The sequence below is a fragment of the Zea mays genome, chromosome 1 (assembly GCF_902167145.1).
Source record: "Zea mays cultivar B73 chromosome 1, Zm-B73-REFERENCE-NAM-5.0, whole genome shotgun sequence".
Lineage (NCBI taxonomy): Eukaryota > Viridiplantae > Streptophyta > Magnoliopsida > Poales > Poaceae > Zea > Zea mays.
This window is the reverse complement of record NC_050096.1, coordinates 186,412,376-186,434,350: the sequence shown is the minus strand read 5'-3', so window position 1 is coordinate 186,434,350 and position 21,975 is coordinate 186,412,376. Positions and strand designations below refer to the sequence as shown.

Genomic DNA, 21,975 nt, shown 5'->3' with positions numbered 1-21,975 from the left:
CCGTTGAGAGCAAATCCGGAAGGCCATCCTTGCCTTCTGTCGTCGGGGGCACCGGACAGTCCGGTGCACACCGGACACTGTCCGGTGCCCGATTTGTTTCCTTAAACGGCGAAGACGACCGTTGTAGACCGTTGGCAGATCTGGCACTGTTGGCGCACCGGACATGTCCGGTGCACACCGGACAGTCCGGTGCCGTCTTCCGACCGTTGGCTCGGCCACGTGTCCCGCGCGGATTGCGCGGCCGACCGTTGGCCCTGGCCGTCCGTTGGCTCACCGGACAGTCCGGTGCACACCGGACAGTCCGGTGAATTTTAGCCGTACGCCGCCGGCCAATTTCCCGAGAGCGGCCAGTTCGAGTCGCGCCAGCCTGGCGCACCGGACACTGTCCGGTGCACACCGGACAGTCCGGTGCTCCAGACCGAGCTGGGTCTTGGCAGCACACAACCAAGTCCCTTCTCCTTTTCTCTATTCTTCTTCTTTCTGTTTCTAACACTTAGACAAATATATTAGTACTTAAAACCAATGTACTAAGGCTTAGAAACATACCTTTACTACATGATTTTCACCTTGTTCATCCATGTACATAAATTCACATTTAGGCCCTTGTGTTTGCACTCAATCACCAAAATACTTAGAAATGGCCCAAGGGCACATTTCCCTTTCAGCTATGTGTGCAATTCAACAAAAGAAGTTCCTAGAATCAAGAATATTTAGCTCATGCCTAAGTTTGTTAAAGGTTTGTTCATCAAGAGGCTTGGTAAAGATATCGGCTAATTGATCTTTAGTATTAATATATGAAATTTCGATATCTCCCTTTTGTTGGTGATCCCTTAAAAAGTGATATCGAATGGCTATGTGTTTAGTGTGGCTATGCTCGACGGGATTATCTGCCATACGGATTGCACTCTCATTATCACATAGAAGAGGAACTTTGGTTAATTTGTAACCGTAGTCCCTAAGGGTTTGCCTCATCCAAAGTAGTTGCGCGCAACAATGGTCGGCGGCAATGTACTCGGCTTCGGCGGTAGAAAGAGCTACGGAATTTTGCTTCTTTGAAGCCCAAGACACCAAGGATCTTCCCAAGAACTGGCAAGTCCCCGATGTGCTCTTTCTATTAATTTTACACCCCGCCCAATCGGCATCCGAATAACCAATTAAATCAAAAGTGGATCCCCTAGGATACCAAAGCCTAAACTTAGGAGTATAAACTAAATATCTCAAGATTCGTTTTACGGCCGTAAGGTGAGCTTCCTTAGGGTCGGCTTGGAATCTTGCTCACATGCATACGGAAAGCATAATATCCGGTCGAGATGCACATAAGTATAGCAAAGAGCCTATCATCGACCGGTATACCTTTTGATCGACGGATTTACCTTCCGTGTCGAGGTCGAGATGTCCATTGGTTCCCATGGGTGTCTTGATGGGCTTGGCATCCTTCATCCCAAACTTGCTTAGAATATCTTGAGTATACTTCATTTGGCTTAGGAAGGTGCCATCTTGGAGTTGCTTCACTTGAAATCCTAAGAAATACTTCAACTCCCCCATCATGGACATCTCGAATTTTTGTGTCATGATCCTACTAAATTCTTCACATGTAGACTCGTTAGTAGACCCAAATATGATATCATCAACATAAATTTGGCATACAAACAAATCATTTTCAAGAGTTTTAGTGAATAAAGTTGGATCGGCCTTTCCAACTTTGAAGCCATTAGTGATAAGAAAATCTCTAAGGCATTCATACCATGCTCTCGGGGCTTGCTTGAGCCCATAAAGTGCCTTAGAGAGTTTATAAACATGGTTAGGGTACTCACTATCTTCAAAGCCGGGAGGTTGCTCAACATAGACCTCTTCCTTGATTGGTCCATTGAGGAAGGCACTCTTCACGTCCATTTGGTAAAGCTTGAAGCCATGGTAAGTAGCATAGGCCAATAATATACGAATTGACTAAAGCCTAGCTACGGGTGCATAGGTTTCACCGAAATCCAAACCTTCGACTTGGGAGTATCCTTTGGCCACAAGTCGGGCTTTGTTCCTTGTCACCACACCATGCTCGTCCTGCTTGTTGCGGAACACCCATTTGGTTCCTACAACATTTTGGTTAGGACGTGGAACTAAATGCCATACCTCGTTCCTAGTGAAGTTGTTGAGCTCCTCTTGCATCGCCACCACCCAATCCGAATATTGAAGTGCTTCCTCTATCCTGTGCGGCTCAATAGACGAAACAAAAGAGTAATGCTCACAAAAGTGTGCAACACGAGATCTAGTAGTTACCCCCTTATGAATGTCACCGAGGATGGTGTCGACGGGGTGATCTCGTTGGATTGCTTGGTGGACTCTTGGGTGTGGCGGCCTTTGTTCTTCATCCTCCTTGTCTTGATTATTTGCATCTCCCCCTTGATCATTGTCGTCATCTTGAGGTGGCTCATTTGCTTGATCTTCTCCTTCATCAACTTGAACCTCATCCTCATTTTGAGTTGGTGGGGATGCTTGCGTGGAGGAGGATGGTTGATCTTGTGCATTTGGAGGCTCTTCGGATTCCTTAGGACACACATCCCCAATGGACATGTTCCTTAGAGCGATGCACGGAGCCTCTTCATCACCTATGTCATCAAGATCAACTTACTCTACTTGAGAGCCGTTAGTCTCATCAAACACAATGTCACAAGAAACTTCAACTTGTCCAAAGGACTTGTTAAAGACTCTATATGCCCTTGTGTTTGAATCATATCCTAGTAAAAAGCCTTCTACAGTCTTAGGAGCAAATTTAGATTTTCTACCTCTCTTAACAAGTATAAAGCATTTGCTACCAAAGACTCTAAAATATGAAATGTTAGGCTTTTTACCAGTTAGGAGTTCGTATGATGTCTTCTTGAGGATTCGGTGTAGATATAACCGGTTGATGGCGTAGCAGGCGGTGTTGACCGCCTCGGCCCAAAACCGATCCGATGTCTTGTACTCATCAAGCATGGTTCTAGCCATGTCCAATAGAGTTCGGTTCTTCCTCTCTACTACACCATTTTGTTGTGGTGTGTAGGGAGAGGAGAACTCATGCTTGATGCCCTCCTCCTCAAGGAAGCCTTCAATTTGAGAGTTCTTGAACTCTGTCCCTTTGTCACTTCTAATTTTCTTGATCCTCAAGCCGAACTCATTTTGAGCCCGTCTCAAGAATCCCTTTAAGGTGTCTTGGGTGTGAGATTTTTCCTGCAAAAAGAACACCCAAGTGAAACGAGAATAATCATCCACAATAACTAGACAATACTTACTCCCGCCGATGCTTATGTAAGCTATTGGGCCAAATAGATCCTTGTGTAGGAGCTCCAGTGGCATGTCGGTCGTCATGATGTTCTTGTGTGGATGGTGAGCACCAACTTGCTTCCCTGCTTGGCATGCGCTACAAATCCTGTCTTTCTCAAAATGAACATTTGTTAATCCTAAAATGTGCTCTCCCTTTAGAAGCTTATGAAGATTCTTCATCCCAACATGTGCTAGTCGGCGATGCCAGAGCCAGCCCATGTTAGTCTTAGCAATTAAGCAAGTGTCGAGTTCAGCTCTATCAAAATTTACTAAGTATAGCTGACCCTCTAACACTCCCTTAAATGCTATTGAATCATCACTTCTTCTAAAGACAGTGACACCTACATCAGTAAATAAACAGTTGTAGCCCATTTTGCATAATTGAGAAACGGAAAGCAAATTGTAATCTAATGAATCTACAAGAAAAACATTGGAAATAGAATGGTCAGGTGATATAGCAATTTTATCCAATCCTTTGACCAATCCTTGATTTCCATCCCCGAATGTGATAGCTCGTTGGGGATCTTGGTTTTTCTCGTAGGAGGAGAACATCTTCTTCTCCCATGTCATGTGGTTTGTGCACCCGCTGTCGATTACCCAACTTGAGCCCCCGGATGCATAAACCTACAAAACAAGTTTAGTTCTTCACTTTAGGTACTCAAATGGTTTTGGGTCCTTTGGCATTAGATACAAGAACTTTGGGTACCCAAACACAAGTTTTTGATCCCTTGTGTTTGCCCCCAACATACTTGGCAACTATCTTGCCGGATTTGTTAGTCAAAACATATGATGCATCAAAAGTTTTAAATGAGATGTCATGATCATTTGATGCACTAGGAGTTTTCTTCTTAGGCAACTTAGCACGGGTTGGTTGCCTAGAACTAGATGTCTCACCCTTATACATAAAAGCATGGTTAGGGCCAGAGTGAGACTTCCTAGAATGAATTCTCCTAATTTTGCTCTCAGGATAACCGGCAGGGTACAAAATGTAACCCTCGTTATCCTGAGGCATGGGAGCCTTGCCCTTAACAAAGTTGGACAATTTCTTAGGAGGGGCATTAAGTTTGACATTGTCCCCCTTTTGAAAGCCAATGCCATCCTTAATGCCAGGGCGTCTCCCACTATAAAGCATACTACGAGCAAATTTAAAATTTTCATTTTCAAGTTCATGCTCGGCAATTTTAGCATCTAATTTTGCTATATGATCATTTTGTTGTTTAATTAATACCATATGATCATGAATAGCATCAATATCAACATCTCTACATCTAGTGCAAATAGAAGTATGTTCAATGGTAGATGTAGAGGGTTTGCAAGATTTTAATTCTACAACCTTAGCATGCAATATATCATTTTTACTTCTAAGGTCGGAAATGGTAGCATTGCAAGCATCAAAATCTTTAGCCTTAGCAATTAATTTTTCATTTTCATTCCTAAGGCTAGCAAGAGATATGTTCAATTCTTCAATCTCAGCAAGCAAATCATCATTATCATTTCTAAGATTGGGAATTGGAACATCACAAGCATTAGAATCAACCTTAGCTAACAAATTAGCATTCTCATTTCTAAGGTTGTCTATAGTCTCATGGCAAGTGCTTAGCTCACTAGATAATTTTTCACATTTTTCAACTTCTAGAGCATAAGCATTTTTAACCTTAACATGCTTTTTGTTTTCCTTGATTAGGAAGTCCTCTTGGGTGTCCAAGAGGTCATCCTTCTCATGGATGACACTAATTAATTCATTTAACTTTTCTTTTTGTTGCATGTTTAGGTTGGCAAAAAGGGTACGCAAATTATCTTCCTCATCACTAGCATTATCATCACTAGAGGACTCATATCTAGTGGAGGATTTGGATTTAACCTTCTTCTTTTTGCCGTCCTTTGCCATGAGGCACTTGTGGCCGACGTTGGGGAAGAGGAGGCCCTTGTTGATGGCGATGTTGGCGGCATCTTCGTCGGAGGAGCTCTCGTCCGAGTCCCACTCGCGACATACATGGGCGTCGCCACCCTTCTTCTTGTAGTATTTCTTCTTCTCCTTTCTTCTCCCCTTCTTGTCGCCGCCCCTGTCACTGTCACTAGAAATAGGACATTTTGCTATAAAGTGACCGGGCTTACCACACTTGTAGCAAACCTTCTTGGAGCGGGGCTTGTAATCTTTCCCCCTCCTTTGCTTGAGGATTTGGCGGAAGCTCTTGATGACGAGCGCCATTTCCTCGTTGTCGAGCTTTGAGGCGTCGATTGGTTGTCTACTCGGTGTAGACTCCTCCTTCTTCTCCTCCGTCGCCTTAAATGCGACCGGTTGTGCTTCGGATGTGGAGGGATCATCTAGCTCATTGATTTTCTTTGAGCCCTTGATCATGTACTCAAAGCTCACAAAATTCCCGATTACTTCCTCGGGAGTCATTAGTGTATATCTAGGATTACCACGAATTAATTGAACTTGAGTAGGGTTAAGGAAAATAAGTGATCTAAGAATAACCTTAACCATCTCGTGGTCATCCCACTTTTTGCTCCCGAGGTTGCGCACTTGGTTCACCAAGGTTTTGAGCCGGTTGTACATATCTTGTGGCTCTTCCCCTTTGCGAAGCCAGAAGCGACCGAGCTCCCCCTCGATCGTTTCCCGCTTGGTGATCTTGGTTAGCTCATCTCCCTCGTGCGCGGTCTTGAGCACGTCCCAAACTTCCTTAGCGCTCTTTAATCCTTGCACCTTGTTATACTCCTCTCGACTTAGAGAGGCGAGGAGTATGGTTGTGGCTTGGGAGTTGAAGTGCTCGATTTGGGCCACCTCGTCCTCATCATAATCCTCATCCCCTATGGATGGTACCTGTGCTCCAAACTCAACAACATTCCATATACTTTTGTGGAGTGAGGTTAGGTGAAATTTCATCAAATCACTCCACCTAGCATAATCTTCACCGTCAAAGGTTGGCGGTTTGCCTAAAGGAACGGAAAGTAATGGAGTATGTTTAGGAATGCGAGGATAGCGTAAGGGGATCTTACTAAACTTCTTGCACTCATGGCGCTTAGAAGTTATGGAGGGCGCGTCGGAGCCGGAGGTAGATGACGATGAGGTGTCGGTCTCGTAGTAGACCACCTTCCTCATCTTCTTTTTCTTGTCCCCACTCCGATGCGACTTGTGGGAAGAGGGTTTCTTCTCCTTCCCTTTCCCTTTGTTGCGGGACTCTCCCGATGAAGCTTTCTCGTGGCTTGTAGCGGGCTTGTCGCCGGTCTCCATCTCCTTCTTGGTGTGATCTTGAAAGTCGCCTAGAGGGGGGTGAATAGGGCGAAACTGAAATTTACAAAGTTAATCACAACTACAAGCCGGGTTAGCGTTAGAAATATAATTAAGTCCGCGAGAGAGGGTGGAAAACAAATCACAAGCAAATAAAAAGTGTGACACGCGGATTTGTTTTACCGAGGTTCGGTTCTCGCAAACCTACTCCCCGTTGAGGTGGTCACAAAGACCGGGTCTCTTTCAACCCTTTCCCTCTCTCAAACGGTCCCTCGGACCGAGTGAGCTTTCTCTTCTCAAATCAACCGGGAACAAAACTTCCCCGCAAGGACCACCACACAATTGGTGTCTCTTGCCTTGGTTACAAGTGAGTATTGATCTCAAGAAAGAATGAGAAATAAGAAAGCAATCCAAGCGCAAGAGCTCAAAAGAACACAACAAATCACTCTCACTAGTCACTAAAGCTTTTGTGGAATTGGGAGAGTATTTGATCACTTGGGCGTGTCTTGTATTGAATGCCTAGCTCTTGTAAGTGGTTAGAAGTGTGGAAACTTGGATGACTTGAATGTGGGGTGGTTGGGGGTATTTATAGCCCCAACCACCAAACTAGTTGTTTGGTGGGGCTGTCTGTCGCATGGTGCACCGGACAGTCCGGTGCACACCGGACAGTGTCCGGTGCGCCAGCCACATCACCAGGCCGTTGGGTTCTGACCGTTGGAGCTCTGACTTCTAGGCCCGCCTGGATGTCCGGTGGCACACCGGACATGCACTGTAGAGTGTCCGGTGCGCTACTTCGCGCGTGCCTGACTTCTGCGCGCTCTGGCGCGCATTTAATGCCTCTGCAGGTGATCGTTGGCGCGAGGTAGCCGTTACTCCACTGTCTCACCGGACAGTCCGGTGCACACCGGACATGTCCGGTGAATTATAGCGGAGCGAATTCCCGAAGCCGGCGAGTTCCTGAGACGCTCTTCCTTGGAGCACCGGACACTGTCCGGTGTATACCGGACAGTCCGGTGAATTATAGCGGAGTGCCTCTGGATTTTCCCGAAGGTGAGGAGTTTATCGTGAAGTCCCCTGGTGCACCGGACACTGTCCGGTGGCACACCGGACAGTCCGGTGCGCCAGACCAGGGCACACTTCGGTTATCCCTTTGCTCTTTTGTTGAACCCAATTCTTGGTCTTTTTATTGGCTAAGTGTGAAACTTTAGCACCTGTATAACTTATACACTAGAGAAAACTAGTTAGTCCAATTATTTGTGTTGGGCAATTCAACCACCAAAATCAATTAGGAAATATGTGTAAGCCTAATTCCCATTCAGATCTCCCGACATCACTTCAAGCGGTTAGGCTCTAATGAAGCACCGGGTTCTGATACCAATTGAAAGTCGCCTAGAGGGGGGGGGGGGGTGAATAGGGCGAAACTGAAATTTACAAAATTAATCACAACTACAAGCCGGGTTAGCGTTAGAAATAGAAACGAGTCCGAGAGAGAGGGCGTAAAACAAATCGCAAGCGAATAAAGAGTGTGACACACAGATTTGTTTTACTGAGGTTCGGTTCTTGCAAACCTACTCCCCGTTGAGGTGGTCACAAAGACCGGGTCTCTTTCAACCCTTTCCCTCTCTCAAACGGTCCCTCGGACCGAGTGAGCTTTTCTTCTCAATCACTTGGAACACAAAGTTCCCACAAGGATCACCACACGATTGGTGTCTCTTGCCTTAATTACAAGTGAGTTTGATCTCAAGAAAGAATGAGAAAGAAAGCAATCCAAGCGCAAGAGCTCAAAAGTACACAACAAATCACTCTCACTTAACACTAAAGCTTTTGTGGAATCGGGAGAGGATTTGATCACTTGGGTGTGTCTTATATTGAATGCCTAGCTCTTGTAAGTGGTTGGAAGGTGGAAAACTTGGATGACTTGAATGTGGGGTGGTTGGGGGTATTTATAACCCCAACCACCAAACTAGCCGTTTGGTGGAGGCTGTTGTCGCATGGCGCACCGGACAGTCCGGTGCGCCACCGGACACTGTCCGGTGCGCCAGCCACGTCACCAGGTCGTTGGGTTCCGACCGTTGGAGCTCTGATGTGTGGGCCCGCCTGGCTGTCCGGTGGTGCACCGGACAAGTCCTGTAGGCTGTCCGGTGTGCCACCCGCACGTGCTCTGCTCCTCTGCGCGCGCTGGCGCGCATTTAATGCGTTGCAGTCGACCGTTGGCGCGAAGTAGCCGTTGCTCCGCTGGCTCACCGGACATGTCCGGTGAATTATAGCGGAGCGGAAATCCGAAGCTGGCGAGTTCAGAGCCGCTCTCCTCTGGAGCACCGGACACTGTCCGGTGGTACACCGGACAGTCCGGTGAATTATAGTGAAGCGTCTCTGAGAATTCCCGAAGGTGCGAAGTTTGGCTTGAAGTCCCCTGGTGCACCGGACACTGTCCGGTGGTGCACCGAACACTGTCCGGTGGGACACCGGACAGTCCGGTGCGCCAGACCAGGGCACACTTCGGTTATCCCTTGCTCTCTTTGTTGAACCCAATTCTTGGTCTTTTTATTGGCTAAGTGTGAACCTTTGGCACCTGTATAACTTATACACTAGAGCAAACTAGTTAGTCCAATTTATTTGTGTTGGGCAATTCAACCACTAAAATCATTTAGGAAATAGGTGTAAGTCTAATTCCCTTTCACATTTGGAGGCGACATAGGTAGTATACCGCTAGATACATATAGGGAGAGAGCACGTAAGCGGAGAAAGAAGCCCAGTTGGAGCAGCTCCAAACAAAGAGTCACCCGCATTAGGCGTCAGTCCGAGAAGGGCGAGAGAATGCGAGTGCCTTCCCAGCCCTGGACCCGCCGAGGTGACACAACAACACCATCAACTCCGTAGCATATGCCAACTGCTGACGCGCTACAGGCCTTAATATCTCAGACCTGGACTCCTCATCGCCAAGATAACCTAAGCGTGACAGACGCCACCGTGTCCTCCTCGGCGGCACACACGAAGAAAGGCTAAGAGCAAGACCGACTCGCCCCGTACCCGCATCGACGAGCGTCGGTCGGCTCACGGCTGCGACCATGGGCGGAGGCAGTAGGTTGGGGAGAAAGAACAGGGTGAAGGCCGGGAAGACGAACGGGACGTCCAACGACGACGAAAACGATATTGCGTGAGGGGAGAGAGAGAGAGAAAAGAAGCAGGATGACAAACGAGGTGACGACAACTAAGGCGAGGACCATCATTATCGTGCGGAGGTATAGATGACCAAATGGTCCGTGTCTGGTAGGCCGAACCGATGCACGACTCATTTAATAGTGCATGGACCAGCCCGACACGAACGATGTGTCGTGCTTGGGCCGTAGGCTCGACCGTAGTGCTAACACGACCCAACACGATTACATATTTTTATTTTACAAAAAATCATATATACATATATACAATTTATATTCAATATTAAAAACACATGAATATGATATTCTACTGGTTAGACGGCTACACCTAGTGTCTCCCACCCTTTTTCCATCAGGGTGTGGTTTGAACCCTACATTCTCCATCGTTTTTAACATTTTATGCTGATTTAACCAAATGGTCGGGCTAACGGGCCAGCTTGGCACGATCAGCAGGACGTGGAGGTTGGTTGCACGGAAGGGACGGACGTGCAGCAGATTTATTTGAAATAGATGTGAGGAGTTATTTATAAAAAGATGACGCAGAACGACCATTAAAACTGGTGTTTTAATATAGTAGAGTAGATAAGAGAAAAGAGACAACAGAAAAGAAAGAGAAAAGAAAAGGTTAATTAGTTGGCCTCCGTGTGTGATTATATATATATGGTTAAAGTTAATTAGTTGGCCTCCGTGTGCGTCTCGATATAATATGGTTGTATGAATGTACTATAGTTACAAAATTATTTATTTACACTTATCAACCAAATCTAGGATAAAGTTGATCTGTTCTGCTTCACTTTAGAATCAAATGGAAAACAGAGTGGCTCCATTCTAACTGCCAAACACAAAACGGAATCATTCTATACTTAGAATTTAGAACAGAGCCACTCCATCTTCCATCTAAATAGACTCTAGAACCAAACACAGCCTAAAACAAACAAAATCTGAGTGGGTAGCAGTTGACCTTAAAGTTGACGCAGCCTTCTCCAAATATGTTAGGATGCCCTTGCGGCCTTCTCCTAATATGTTAGGATGCCCTTGCGTTGCCTTACATTGCGACAGTACACCGACCATATTTCTCTTCTAACACAGATTGCATGAATTTAAGCGAGCCAAGAAGGGAGTACCATTCCACGGACCAGAATTCAAATGGTTTCAAAAAAACTGCGGCTCATGCGCTTGGTTGATTTGACTGTTTGCAATAATCTTGAAGGCACCTTCAGTAGTTCTGCCCATAAAAAAGATCAAGAAAGAGGCAACCCATATTTCACAAGAGCAAGCAGACACCTGTCTCTAGAGTCTAGAATCTAGATGCACTTCAATTGTCTCAAACTGAAGTAAGAACAAATCCACTGCTAACAAAAAGAGGGGGAGAAAACAACAAAGGAACCCAGCTCCGCTGATATCCATTGCAGTCAGCCTACGGAAGGCTCCCTAGACGACCATCATACCACCACAGGTGCTCATAAACAGCATGGATCCAAGTATCCAACAAACATACCAAAAGCCTTTGCCATCTTCTGTACAAGCAAAAGAAGAAGAAAACAACAATAGAGCATTTAGTGATCATAGAGTTTCTCGGTAAAAAAGAACTAACAGTAGGAAATGTTTCCGACCAAGGCTTATAATAAATAAATTATAATGCAATAGTTGGATAAATTAAATAGCAAACGAAGCTAAACGATTTATGAAAACAATTTGAAGGCCAAAACTTGCAGCCAAATAAATGTAGGCGTAGCCTAGTCCAGATAAACATGTGAAGCAGAGATTAGTGCAGAGTAGGAATAACACAGACCATAGCACAGACCAAATTCTAAATGGTAGCACATGCCATAGCGCAGAGTAGGAATGGGTTATGTGCCAAAAAACGAAGATAAAAGGTTTTCTACAGCTTCTTTTTATATTACGTCTTCTGCAGCTTTGATGGCAGATGGATAGAACATATGTATTATGTAATTTGCACTGCACTCAAGATCTATTTTCATTGAGAAATGAAATGGGTTATATGCTAGAACAAAAAATAACCAGGGTTTTCTGCAGCTATTGATAGATAAATAGAACATATATTAAAGAGTCGCTCGCACACCAAGGGTTAATTTAAACTGACACTTGAGCCTGATTTAAGTCAATTCATTGGCATACGGGGGAGAGAGATAACTGAACCCAAGCAGCTGCAGAAATAGAAAATCAAGGAAGTCACAAGCTAATAAGCTAGAGCTCAGTCTCACACTACGCAACCAAAAGTAGCACTGCAGTGTATTACTACGCAACCAGAAGCAGGATGCGCTGTGCACGAACTACACTTCATGGACCAATATTACTTACAAAGTTACAAGTCGATGAAAAGAACCACCTGGGAGAAAAGAGGTTATAGCTTTTGAATCACATCAGATTGTCATCAAAGAAATCCGATAAAAAAAACATGGTCACCATAACTGTAAGTGGTCAATAGTTGCAACTAACTCATGTTTGAAGCAACTGACCTAGCCTTTCTACTCCTAAAAACATATATCTAGCATAGAATTTTCTCAACGACAGCCTGTAGACTGCCTAGAACAAAGAGCATCATAAGAAAACATGAAGCTTCAGGCATAGCAAATACTTATCATACAATAATCAGCAGAGATTAATGCAACATACACATTCCCGAAGCTGTTCTTCGCATATGAACCACCATGGTGACCAACATACATGAAGAGGGAACCAGAATGCTTGAGTCTAACATGAGGGAAGTGATCATCATAATCACTGATTACCTCACACAAATAAACACCCATTTTTTATTTTAAAGAAAAACCAATATGTGATACATACCCCAAAGTTTGCAAGCACATGGGAATGGGACACCATCTAAATCATTCTGGTCCTTGTCTGTCATCACTAAAATCAAGGGTAAGCTTAATTAAACTTTTTTTATTCCACTTACTAAACTGCAATAACAGAAAGCCAAAGAAGCTAGAACAATCTAAGACCCCAAGGATTTACTGCACAGTGGGTTCATTAAACATTTCTTCATTAGCAGAAGTAATTATGACCCAATTGAAGTTAACAAGAGCTAAGCAGCTACAGTACAATATTAACCGGCAAAACTAAACAACATTTTTGGTGCTGCCAAATTCTCACCTGATTGGATTTATCGTTTTCGAACTTGGGGTAGAATGTGGCCCTGATTAGGACCTCCGTGAAGGTGCTGTTGTCCACCTCAAAGCCCGGGGCAGACTCGAAGAGTCTCGAGAGCTTTTCACTCGCAAAGTAGCGATGCCCGAACAGTCCCCCGCGAATGTAGCCCCTAGGCACCCACAGCTGCCCTAAAAAAACTATCGTCTGGCCTAAAATTATATCACAATGATATCGGCTATGAAGGCAATCAAATTCAGTGACAATCAAATGCACTAAGTTTTTTTAGCACTCATGAGCATATGCTAATCACAAAAAATAAAATTGGAATTAACAAGTGAACACAATGCAGACACCCGCACTACCAAAACCCAGCAACTTCACTGCATTAGCCTGCTGCACCGCCACCATTCACACGACATAAATAAAGTCATAAAACATAGGTTAGGAGAAGATGCTACTGCAAATCAGTCCTACCACCATATACCAACTGAACTGACTAGCCCTACTAGGAGTACAATCCAATTGGGATGGGATGCCTTCCCTGCTAGCAACAGCATCAGAAAAGGCATAACTAACAATCCAAGGTGCCAATTGCTGCTAGGAGTCTCCATGGTCCCTCCTGGCCTTCTTGGGCGGCAAGGCACAGGCGCCGGCGACCGTGTCACGGAGCTGGCGCTGAGCGTCCTGCAGCATCCTGGCGTGGCGGGCGTCCGCCTCCTGCCACCCTCGCTCGATCTCCCACTGCACCTCCATGCGCCGCCTCTCCAGCCGCATGACACCCTCGCCGAAATCCCTCAGCACAGCCGACAGCTGTGCGACGGGCCGCCCAGAGGAGCCGCGGCGGCGGGCCATCTCCATGGCCTCCTCTTCGTCGTCCTTGGCCTTGACCGCCGCGGCGGCGGCTTTGGCCTGGAACGCCTCATAGGCCACCCTCTTGCGCGGGGGCGCGATGGACGGCGTGATGGAAGGCGGCGGCGGGTGGAGCTGCAGCTGCGGGTGGCGCGGGGCAAGGCCGGTGCCGAATTCCCGGATGATGCCGTTGATGCTCCGGGTGTTGTTGTTGCGTGGGGCGAGTTCTTCCTCCTCCTCGTTTTCCTCCTGCACGTCTTCTTCCTCTTCCTCTTCCTCCACCTCCTCTTCTTCCTCCTCTCCTTCTTCGTCGCCGTCGGCGGCAGGCGGAGAACCAGTCGCGGCCGGGTAGGCGGAAGACGCGACGGCGAGTGGCCCCCGTTCGAGGCGATCCATGCGGCGGAAGTAGGGCCAGAGCGAGGTGACGGGGCGGGCGCCCTCGGTGCGGTAGCGCTTGCGGAGCTTCTCGAGCTTGTGGCGGCACTGGGTGCCCGTCTTGCGCTGGGCGACGACCCCAGGGGTGGCAGCGCAGCGGGCGGCGACCTCGGCCGCCACCTCCTCCCACTGGTGCGCCTTGAGCTGGCCGCGGCGCAGCGCCGTCCAGCGCTCCTCGTACGCGTCGATGAGGTGCGTGGTCTCGACGTGCGACCAGGGCTGCGCCGGCGCGCTCTTCCTCGCTAGCGGCGGCGGGGGAGGCTCCTCGGCCATCGTATGCCTGTCTACCCGCGGCCTCGGTCACGGGAGGCTCAGATCTAGATCTGGGGGCGGGCGGCGATAAGGGTGGGGGTGAGGACGAGTAGTTGGGGGGCGGGGGCGGCGGCGGTGGAGGAGGATAAGGCGGGGGCTGGGTATGGGTGGTGGGCGGTTAGGTTTTTTCTGGGCGGTGGGGGCTGGATGTGCCATCGGACGGGCGGGCGGCGGCGGGTGGTGGCGGCGGTGCGGTTCACGTGGACGCGAGCGGCGCGCGGGCGCGGTGGCTACCACCTACCAGTACCAGTGCCAGACTGCCAGGTTCACTCGCACGCAAACGAGACGCGGAAAGGATCGGTGGACTCTGAAACCATAGAAGGCCAGGCCGGTGTTGGGTGGTGGCGCCGGCCCAACTTTGGAAGGACAGCGGGAGAGAGGCCTGCTACTTCTACAGCTCAATTAGGCTTCGCAATCTGCTTTTACAAAACAAAAAAAAACAAGGACATGTTAATTCATACTAGCTACTTTGTCCTAAAAGCTACTTTTCCTCTGGCATACAAGCTCTCGCTGTCTTTCAGCGATTGTAGTTGCAGAGGTAGGAAACTTTGGAAATTTATCACTGTCCTCCACGCAAAGAACTCGAGAAGGCCGTGTCGACAAGCTCACAAGCACCTCACCTTCGGCACACGTGCATATGCATCCCCTTGCCTCTGTCTCTGTCCTCTCCTATCCTCGAAGGTGAGCACAACTGCACAACCCCCCGCGAGCGCAAGCCCCCTACCCTCTACAACAGACAGCGTTTCAAGACGAAAAAAGAAGACAAAATTCCTTCAATATCATCCAAACTTATACCAATCTATTCAATGCCATCAGAATTTATAGCTTCCCTTTAATGCCATCGAATTTAAACTTTAATACCATTATCGTTAGTTTAAAGTTAACGTCGTTAGTTCAATTTAAAGTCAATCTCTTCAATGCCATTAAAATCTATATTGATCCCTTCAATGCTACTAGAAATTGGTTCAATATATTTAGGGTTTAAAATTCTAAAATCAAAAAATATGGATCAGATTTTTAAAATTCCACTATTTTTAAAAACTTAAGTATATACTTTTTTGTAAACCCCCAAAATTACTTCGCTATATCAGTTTGTTTTTAAAAAAACTTAAGTATGGACTGAAGTTTTTAAAAATCGTGGAATTTTAAAAATCTGATCTATATTTTTTTGGTTTTGAAATTTTTAAACCCTAAATAGATCGAATCAATTTCTAGTGGCATTGAAGGGATCAGTATAGATTTTAGTGGCATTGAAGAGATTGACTTTAAATTGAACTAACAGCATTAGCTCCAAACTAACGGTAATGATATTCAAGAGATTAAAATTTAAATTTGATGATATTAAAGGGAAGCTATAAATTCTGATGGCATTGAAGGAATTGATATAAATTTGAATGGCATTGAAAGGATTTTCTTAGAAAAGAACTAGGCAGAGATGGAGAATACAAGAGAGAGGGACAAAGACAGATTGACAGGTTGAGTTGATTGACACATGAGATTCACGGATAACTACTTTTCCAAAACGGTACATGTGTGCAACAAAAATGCCTTCTTCAAAATTCATAAACTACACCAGCTTTTCTAAAGTCCCTAGCTCACGACAAATCTTTCAACAGCTATAGCTTAACCAAGCAGGGTTTTTTATAATGGAAACAAAAAGTTTTAGCCTCTTATAATCTCCTGCGATCAGAAAATAACAACAATCCTGTTAGAGAATTAAGCATTATCAGTTTTAATTTAATCCAGAAAACCAGTGTGTGACAACATGTATGTGCATGTATGTATCACTACTCACATAATCAGTAAACAACAGTAAACATGCACAAATACGAAGAACAAAGTGTATCATGCGGAGGAAACCGATGCTCAAGACATCAGTGGCTCCATTCACATAAGACATCTTGTGTATATGTTCGATGTAGTCGTACACAGTCGATGTAGGCAGATGTACGCAGTGCAATCTCTCAAACGACGCCGACGATAAGGAATCGAATCAGCATTGGTCAAGTGGGCGAGCAGTCCACCGTATTTGTACACACGCAGAGAGAGGAACGAACAGTAACGGTCGCCATAAGAACCAGAAACTGACAGCCAACCAGCTAGAAACCGACATGCCATAAGAGTCGTCCTTTACTAACCATAAGACAAGAAACAGACGGTGATTATTCCAGACAAAATTGTGCAACCGTTAGGAAGGAATATTCGGACCAAGGTCCGATCTACCACGAGCCACGGCCCGGCCAACGGCGCGCACGTGTGGCAATCCTTCGTCCTTTTCTTAACTTTTTAATAGTTGCACCAATGGTTTACCTATTTAAGTTGATTGATTTGTTCCTTGAACTTCTAGTATGGTACTAAATTATTAGTACATCGTAGCATTGAAGCGAACATTTAGCATTGACTATTATTGAACATTAATTTGGCCCAGGCCCACATTAATCTAACAAATCCACCATAAAACAAAACAAAACATCCTCAAAGAGAACACATCAACAAATCAAGTACCCTCTAATCTAGTATTTGATCTCCATCCATGGCTTGCAAAGATCTTCATAGCCATCACCTCTAAGGCTCGACATACTACAAAGACTTCTTATTGGGCTCCTTCTTTCTGCAACAATCTCCAAAATCTAAGCCAATACGATTTCGTAAAAATAACATGTATAATTGAAGGTTTTGGTTTAAAAGTAAATAGACCAAAACATTATCGTCACTCCAATTAGGAGTTTTTTTTTCTATATGTGGTATTCTTGTTAGTAACCCAATTGCCCATTAATATTGTTGGGTGTATCCAATTGTTACGCAAATAGTATAGTCAATCTCTGAAATATTAGAAACAATCATAAGTTGTCGGCCAGATGCAATATTAAACAAACTTCAGACAAATTTTCTCGCATGGTAGTCAAAGATCTGGACTTCCACTACGTACATGTCACGCATCCGAACCGCCCATGCAGCTTCTCCAGATGTTGCATCCCTTATAGAAAAGGCTATAACAGCACAAGAATATGGAGTTCTTGCCACTGCAACTAACAAGAAATATAGTCTTAATGTTTGATTTCTACTATAGAACTATATACTATATGCCTATGTGGTATATGTACCCTATATACAGGACAATTATATAGAAGAATAGACCTACCAGGGTTGACTAGTCCTGGTCTTCAGCTAAGCGTCTTGGTCGGTACTATGACAGACTAGCCAATTTAATAACCTTGCTCTAGAGTAAACATTACAATATATCCATGGTATCATACAATTGAAATGAAAATTGCTTGGAAAGGTTGAAAGCGATTGATAAAGAAATTAAGACCCAAGCTATTGCTCTCTCATGGATCTTTTGGATATTCCCGCGATCCCGCCCCATTATCTTTGTAAATTTTGGATGAAATGGTTTGGTCCTTCAACTATATATTTTACCATCCTTGCCAGACAGCGGCAAAAGGTTAGGACAAAAAGTTGATAGTTGTTGCTATGCCTGTTGTTCATAGAAGTGTTGAGTAATTTCTATGCATCCAATGTGACACTGGAGAATAAGTAAATGATATTTCTGATTGCGATGTTGTTCAAACTAGGTTGAAGTGCGTGTGTTCTTCGATGTCCATGAATAAGAAGGGAGCCACCCTGGAGGAGTGCATCTAGAGATGACTGGACAAAATGTTACACCAACCAGCTGGGTTCAATTCGTCTGTGAACTGTGATAAGTTCATTGTTCACTAGCAAGGACTAGTCATTTGGTTTTTTTTGTTTTAGTTGCTATGTCAAATTTTTGCTGCCATGTACTCGTAAACAAGACAACCTTTCGATTTCTGGTGTCATATATAAATAAAATGCAAGTTCCCTTTTTTAGTAATATGTGTTAGGTGCTCTACCATTTCATTAAGATGGAGATAGGAAATAAGAGGCCCTGGAGGCACAGTTAAATAAAGCAAATAAGGAAAAAACGACAAAGGGAAAACTCCTAAGGCATTTGACTACGGCGGTAACATATGGACTCCTCTGGCCATCTGCTCCATCATTATGTCATTTTAGATCATTGAAGATAACTCATCGATAGCAGTTATTTTTCGCTGGAAAATGCGTCTGCACCATTCCTTCCAAATATGTCAAGTTGTATAGCAAACCAGACGAAGATCTGGAGCATTTGTTACATGTTGTCTGACCGCCATCCACCACAGAGCTATGCTCGATATCCATTGTATATGCATGCCCTCCACGCAAAGAACTCGAGAAGGCCGTGTTGACATTTCAACAAGCACCTTCGGCACAGGTGTATATGCATGCCCTGCCTCTGTCTCTGTGTCTCTGTCCTGTCCTCGAAGGTGAGCACAGCCCTCACGCAAGCGCAAGCCCTACCTTTGGCGAGCAAGTTCTCTACAACAGTCAGCGTTTCAAGACGAAAAAAAGAACTAGACAGAGATGGAGAATACAAGGGAGAGTGTCAAAGACAGATTGATAGGTTGAGTTGATTGACACGTGAGATTCACAGATAACTACTTTTCCAAAAAAGGTACATGTGTGCAACAAAAATGCCTTCTTCAAAATTCACAAACTACACCAGCTTTTCTAAAGTCCCTAGCTCATGACAAATCTTTCAAAAGCTATAGCTTAACCAAGCAGGGTTTTTTTATAATGGAAACAAAAAGGTTTTAGTCTCTTGTAATCTCGTGCGATAGGAAAATAACAACAATCCACCATAAAACAAAACATCCTCAGAGAGAACACAACAACGAATCAAGTACCCTCTAATCTAGTATTTGATCTCCATCCATGGTTTGCAAAGATCTTCATACCCATCACCTCTAAGTCTCGACATACTACAAGGACTTCTTATTGAGCTCCTTCTTTCCGCAACAATCTCCAAAATCTGAGCCAATATGTTTTCCTAAAAAGAACATGTATAATTGAAGGTTTTGGTTTAATAGTAAATAGACCAAAATATTGTCGCCACTCCAATTAGGAGTTTTTTTCTATATGTGGTATTCTTGTTAGCAACCCAATTGTCCATTAATATTGATGGCTCTCTCTATATTTAGAGGAAAGTAAACAATCCTCCAAATATTTATAGCAAGACAATAATCAAATATAAGATGCCCAATAGTCTCATTTTGATTAAAAAATTGCATTCCATACTACCTTTACACTCACGTTTAGCTAAGTTTTCTGTGGTGAGAGTAACTCCCCTACTTATCATACTACCAAGCAAGTTCTTAATCAAAGATGTCTATGACTACTATCTCTGCCACTAGACATGCCCACTTCAATTTTGCAATCACATTCTCCTTTTATGAGATGGATCAAAAGTGAGTGTAATAAAGATCAAATCATTTATACACAAAAAATTGTGGAAAAGTAAAGGCCTGTTTGGTGTGGCGCCGAAGCTGCCACACTCTGCCTAAGCAGCGGCACTCGATTTGTTGCGGCGGCAAATCTGTGGCGCGCTGTGGTGTGGACGACAGCCAACCAAACAGGCCTTAAGTCCCACCCAAACTTAGTGTATTCAATTGTTACGCAAATAGTATAGCCAATCTCTGAAATATTAGAAACAATCATAAGTTGTCGACCAAATGCAATATTAAACAAACTTCAAACAAATCTTCTCGCATGGTAGTCAAAGATCTGGACTTCCACTACGTACATGTCACGCATCCAAACCACCCATGCAGCTTCTCCAGATGTTGCATCCTTTATAGAAAAGGCTATAACAGCACAAGAATATGGAATTATGGCCACTGCAACTAACAAGAAATAAGTCTTAATGTTTGATTTCTACTATAGAAGTATATAGTATATGCCTATGTGGTATATGTACCCTATATACAGGACAATTATATAGAAGAACATATCTACCAGGGTTGACTAGTCCTGGTCTTCAGCTAAGCGTCTTGGTCGGTACTACTATGACAGACTAGCCAATTTATTAATCTTGCTCTAGAGTAAACAATACAATATATCCATGGTATCATACAATTAAAATGAAAATTGCTTGGAAAGGTTGAAAGCGATTGATAAAGAAATTATGACCCAAGGTATTGCTCTCTCATGGATCTTTTGGATATTCCCGCGGTCCCGCCCCATTATCTTTGTAAATTTTGGATGAAATGGTTTGGTCCTTCAACTATCTATTTTACCATCCTTGCGAGACAGCGGCAAAAGGTTAGGACAAAAAGTTGATAGTTGTTTCTATGCTTGATGTTCATAGAAGTGCTGAATAATTTTCTATGCATCCAATGTGACACTGGAGAATAAGTAAATGATATTTCTGATTGCGATGTTGTTCAAACCAGGCTGAAGTGTGTGCGTTCTTCGATGTGACTGGACAAAATGTTACACGAACCAGTTGGGTTCAGTTCGTCTGTGAACTGTGATAAGTTCATTGTTCACTGGCAAGGACTAGTCATTTGGTTTTTTGTTTTAGTTGCTATGTCAAATTTTTGATGTCATGTACTCGTAAACAAGACAACCTTTCGATTTTCGGTGTCATATATAAATAAAATGCAAGTTACCTTTTTTTAGTAAGATGTGGTAAGTGCTCTACCATTTCATTAAGATGGAGATAGGAAATAAGAGGTTTAAGATACAGACCCTAGAGGCACAATTAAACAAAGCAAATAGGGAAAAACGAAAAAGGGAAAACTCCTAAGGCATTCAACTACAGTGACAACATATGGACTTCTCTGGCCATCTGCTCCAGCATTATGTTGTTTCGGATCATTGAAGATAACTCGTCGATAGCAGCTATTTTTTGCTGTAAAATGTGTCTGCACTGTTCCTTCCAAATATGCCAAGTTGTATAGCAAACTAGACGTAGATCTGGAGCATTTGTTGCATGTTGTCTGACCACCATCCACCACAGAGCTATGCTCGATATCCATTGTTGAGGACCCCAGCACTCGAAGCAAAGAGAAACCTGACGCCAAACAGACTTCGCAAAAAGGGCGGCCGAGGATCATATGAAAATGAGACTCGCCTGCTACTAAACTCAGTGAGAAGATGGGGCTGATATTCCCTCCCCGTTGATGGATTCGATCAGCCGCTTGTAGCCTTTCCTGAAGTAGAATTGTGGATTTTTCTGGAAGATGGAAGCGTACATAACACACTACACCACACACACTTCAGTATATATGTACACGTTAATGGGCCAACACTAGACACATGGCCCAACACTCCCCCTCAAGATGGGCGATAGATATCAATCATCCCCATCTTGCTACATAACACATCACACTCTTTTACTCCTACACCCTTAGTCAAGCAATCTGCTATTTGACCTTTTGAGTTTACATGATTCAACTCTAAAGTACCATTATCTAACTTCTCTTTGATGAAGAATCGATCAATTTCCACATGTTTTGTTCTATCATGTTGAACTGGATTGTTAGCTATATTCATGGCTGACTTATTATCACACCATAACTTCAGGGAGTCTTTTCTTAATACATTCAACTCTGATAAGAGACCCTTTATCCATAGCATCTCACATATCGCAAGGGCCATAGCTCGGTATTCTGCTTCGGCGGTGGAACGGGATACCACAGATTGTTTCTTGCTTCTCCATGATACTAAATTTCCTCC

The 21,975-nt window shown here is 44.4% G+C and overlaps 1 protein-coding gene across 1 annotated transcript; it reads right to left on the bottom strand.

Annotated features, from left to right (window-relative positions):
* Nucleotides 1-13,081: 13,081 nt before the first annotated feature.
* On the bottom strand, nt 13,082-14,633 carry LOC100279405 (uncharacterized). Its single transcript, NM_001152417.2, has one exon. It carries the CDS (start codon nt 14,359-14,361, stop codon nt 13,402-13,404), a length of 960 nt encoding a protein of 319 aa, NP_001145889.2. The 5' UTR covers nt 14,362-14,633; the 3' UTR covers nt 13,082-13,401.
* Between the last annotated feature and the right edge of the window lie 7,342 nt (nt 14,634-21,975).

Bases quoted from the DNA above. Each gene is read 5' to 3' on its own strand.
- LOC100279405 (NM_001152417.2), bottom strand. From the start codon at position 14,361: ATGGCCGAGGAGCCTCCCCCGCCGCCGCTAGCGAGGAAGAGCGCGCCG.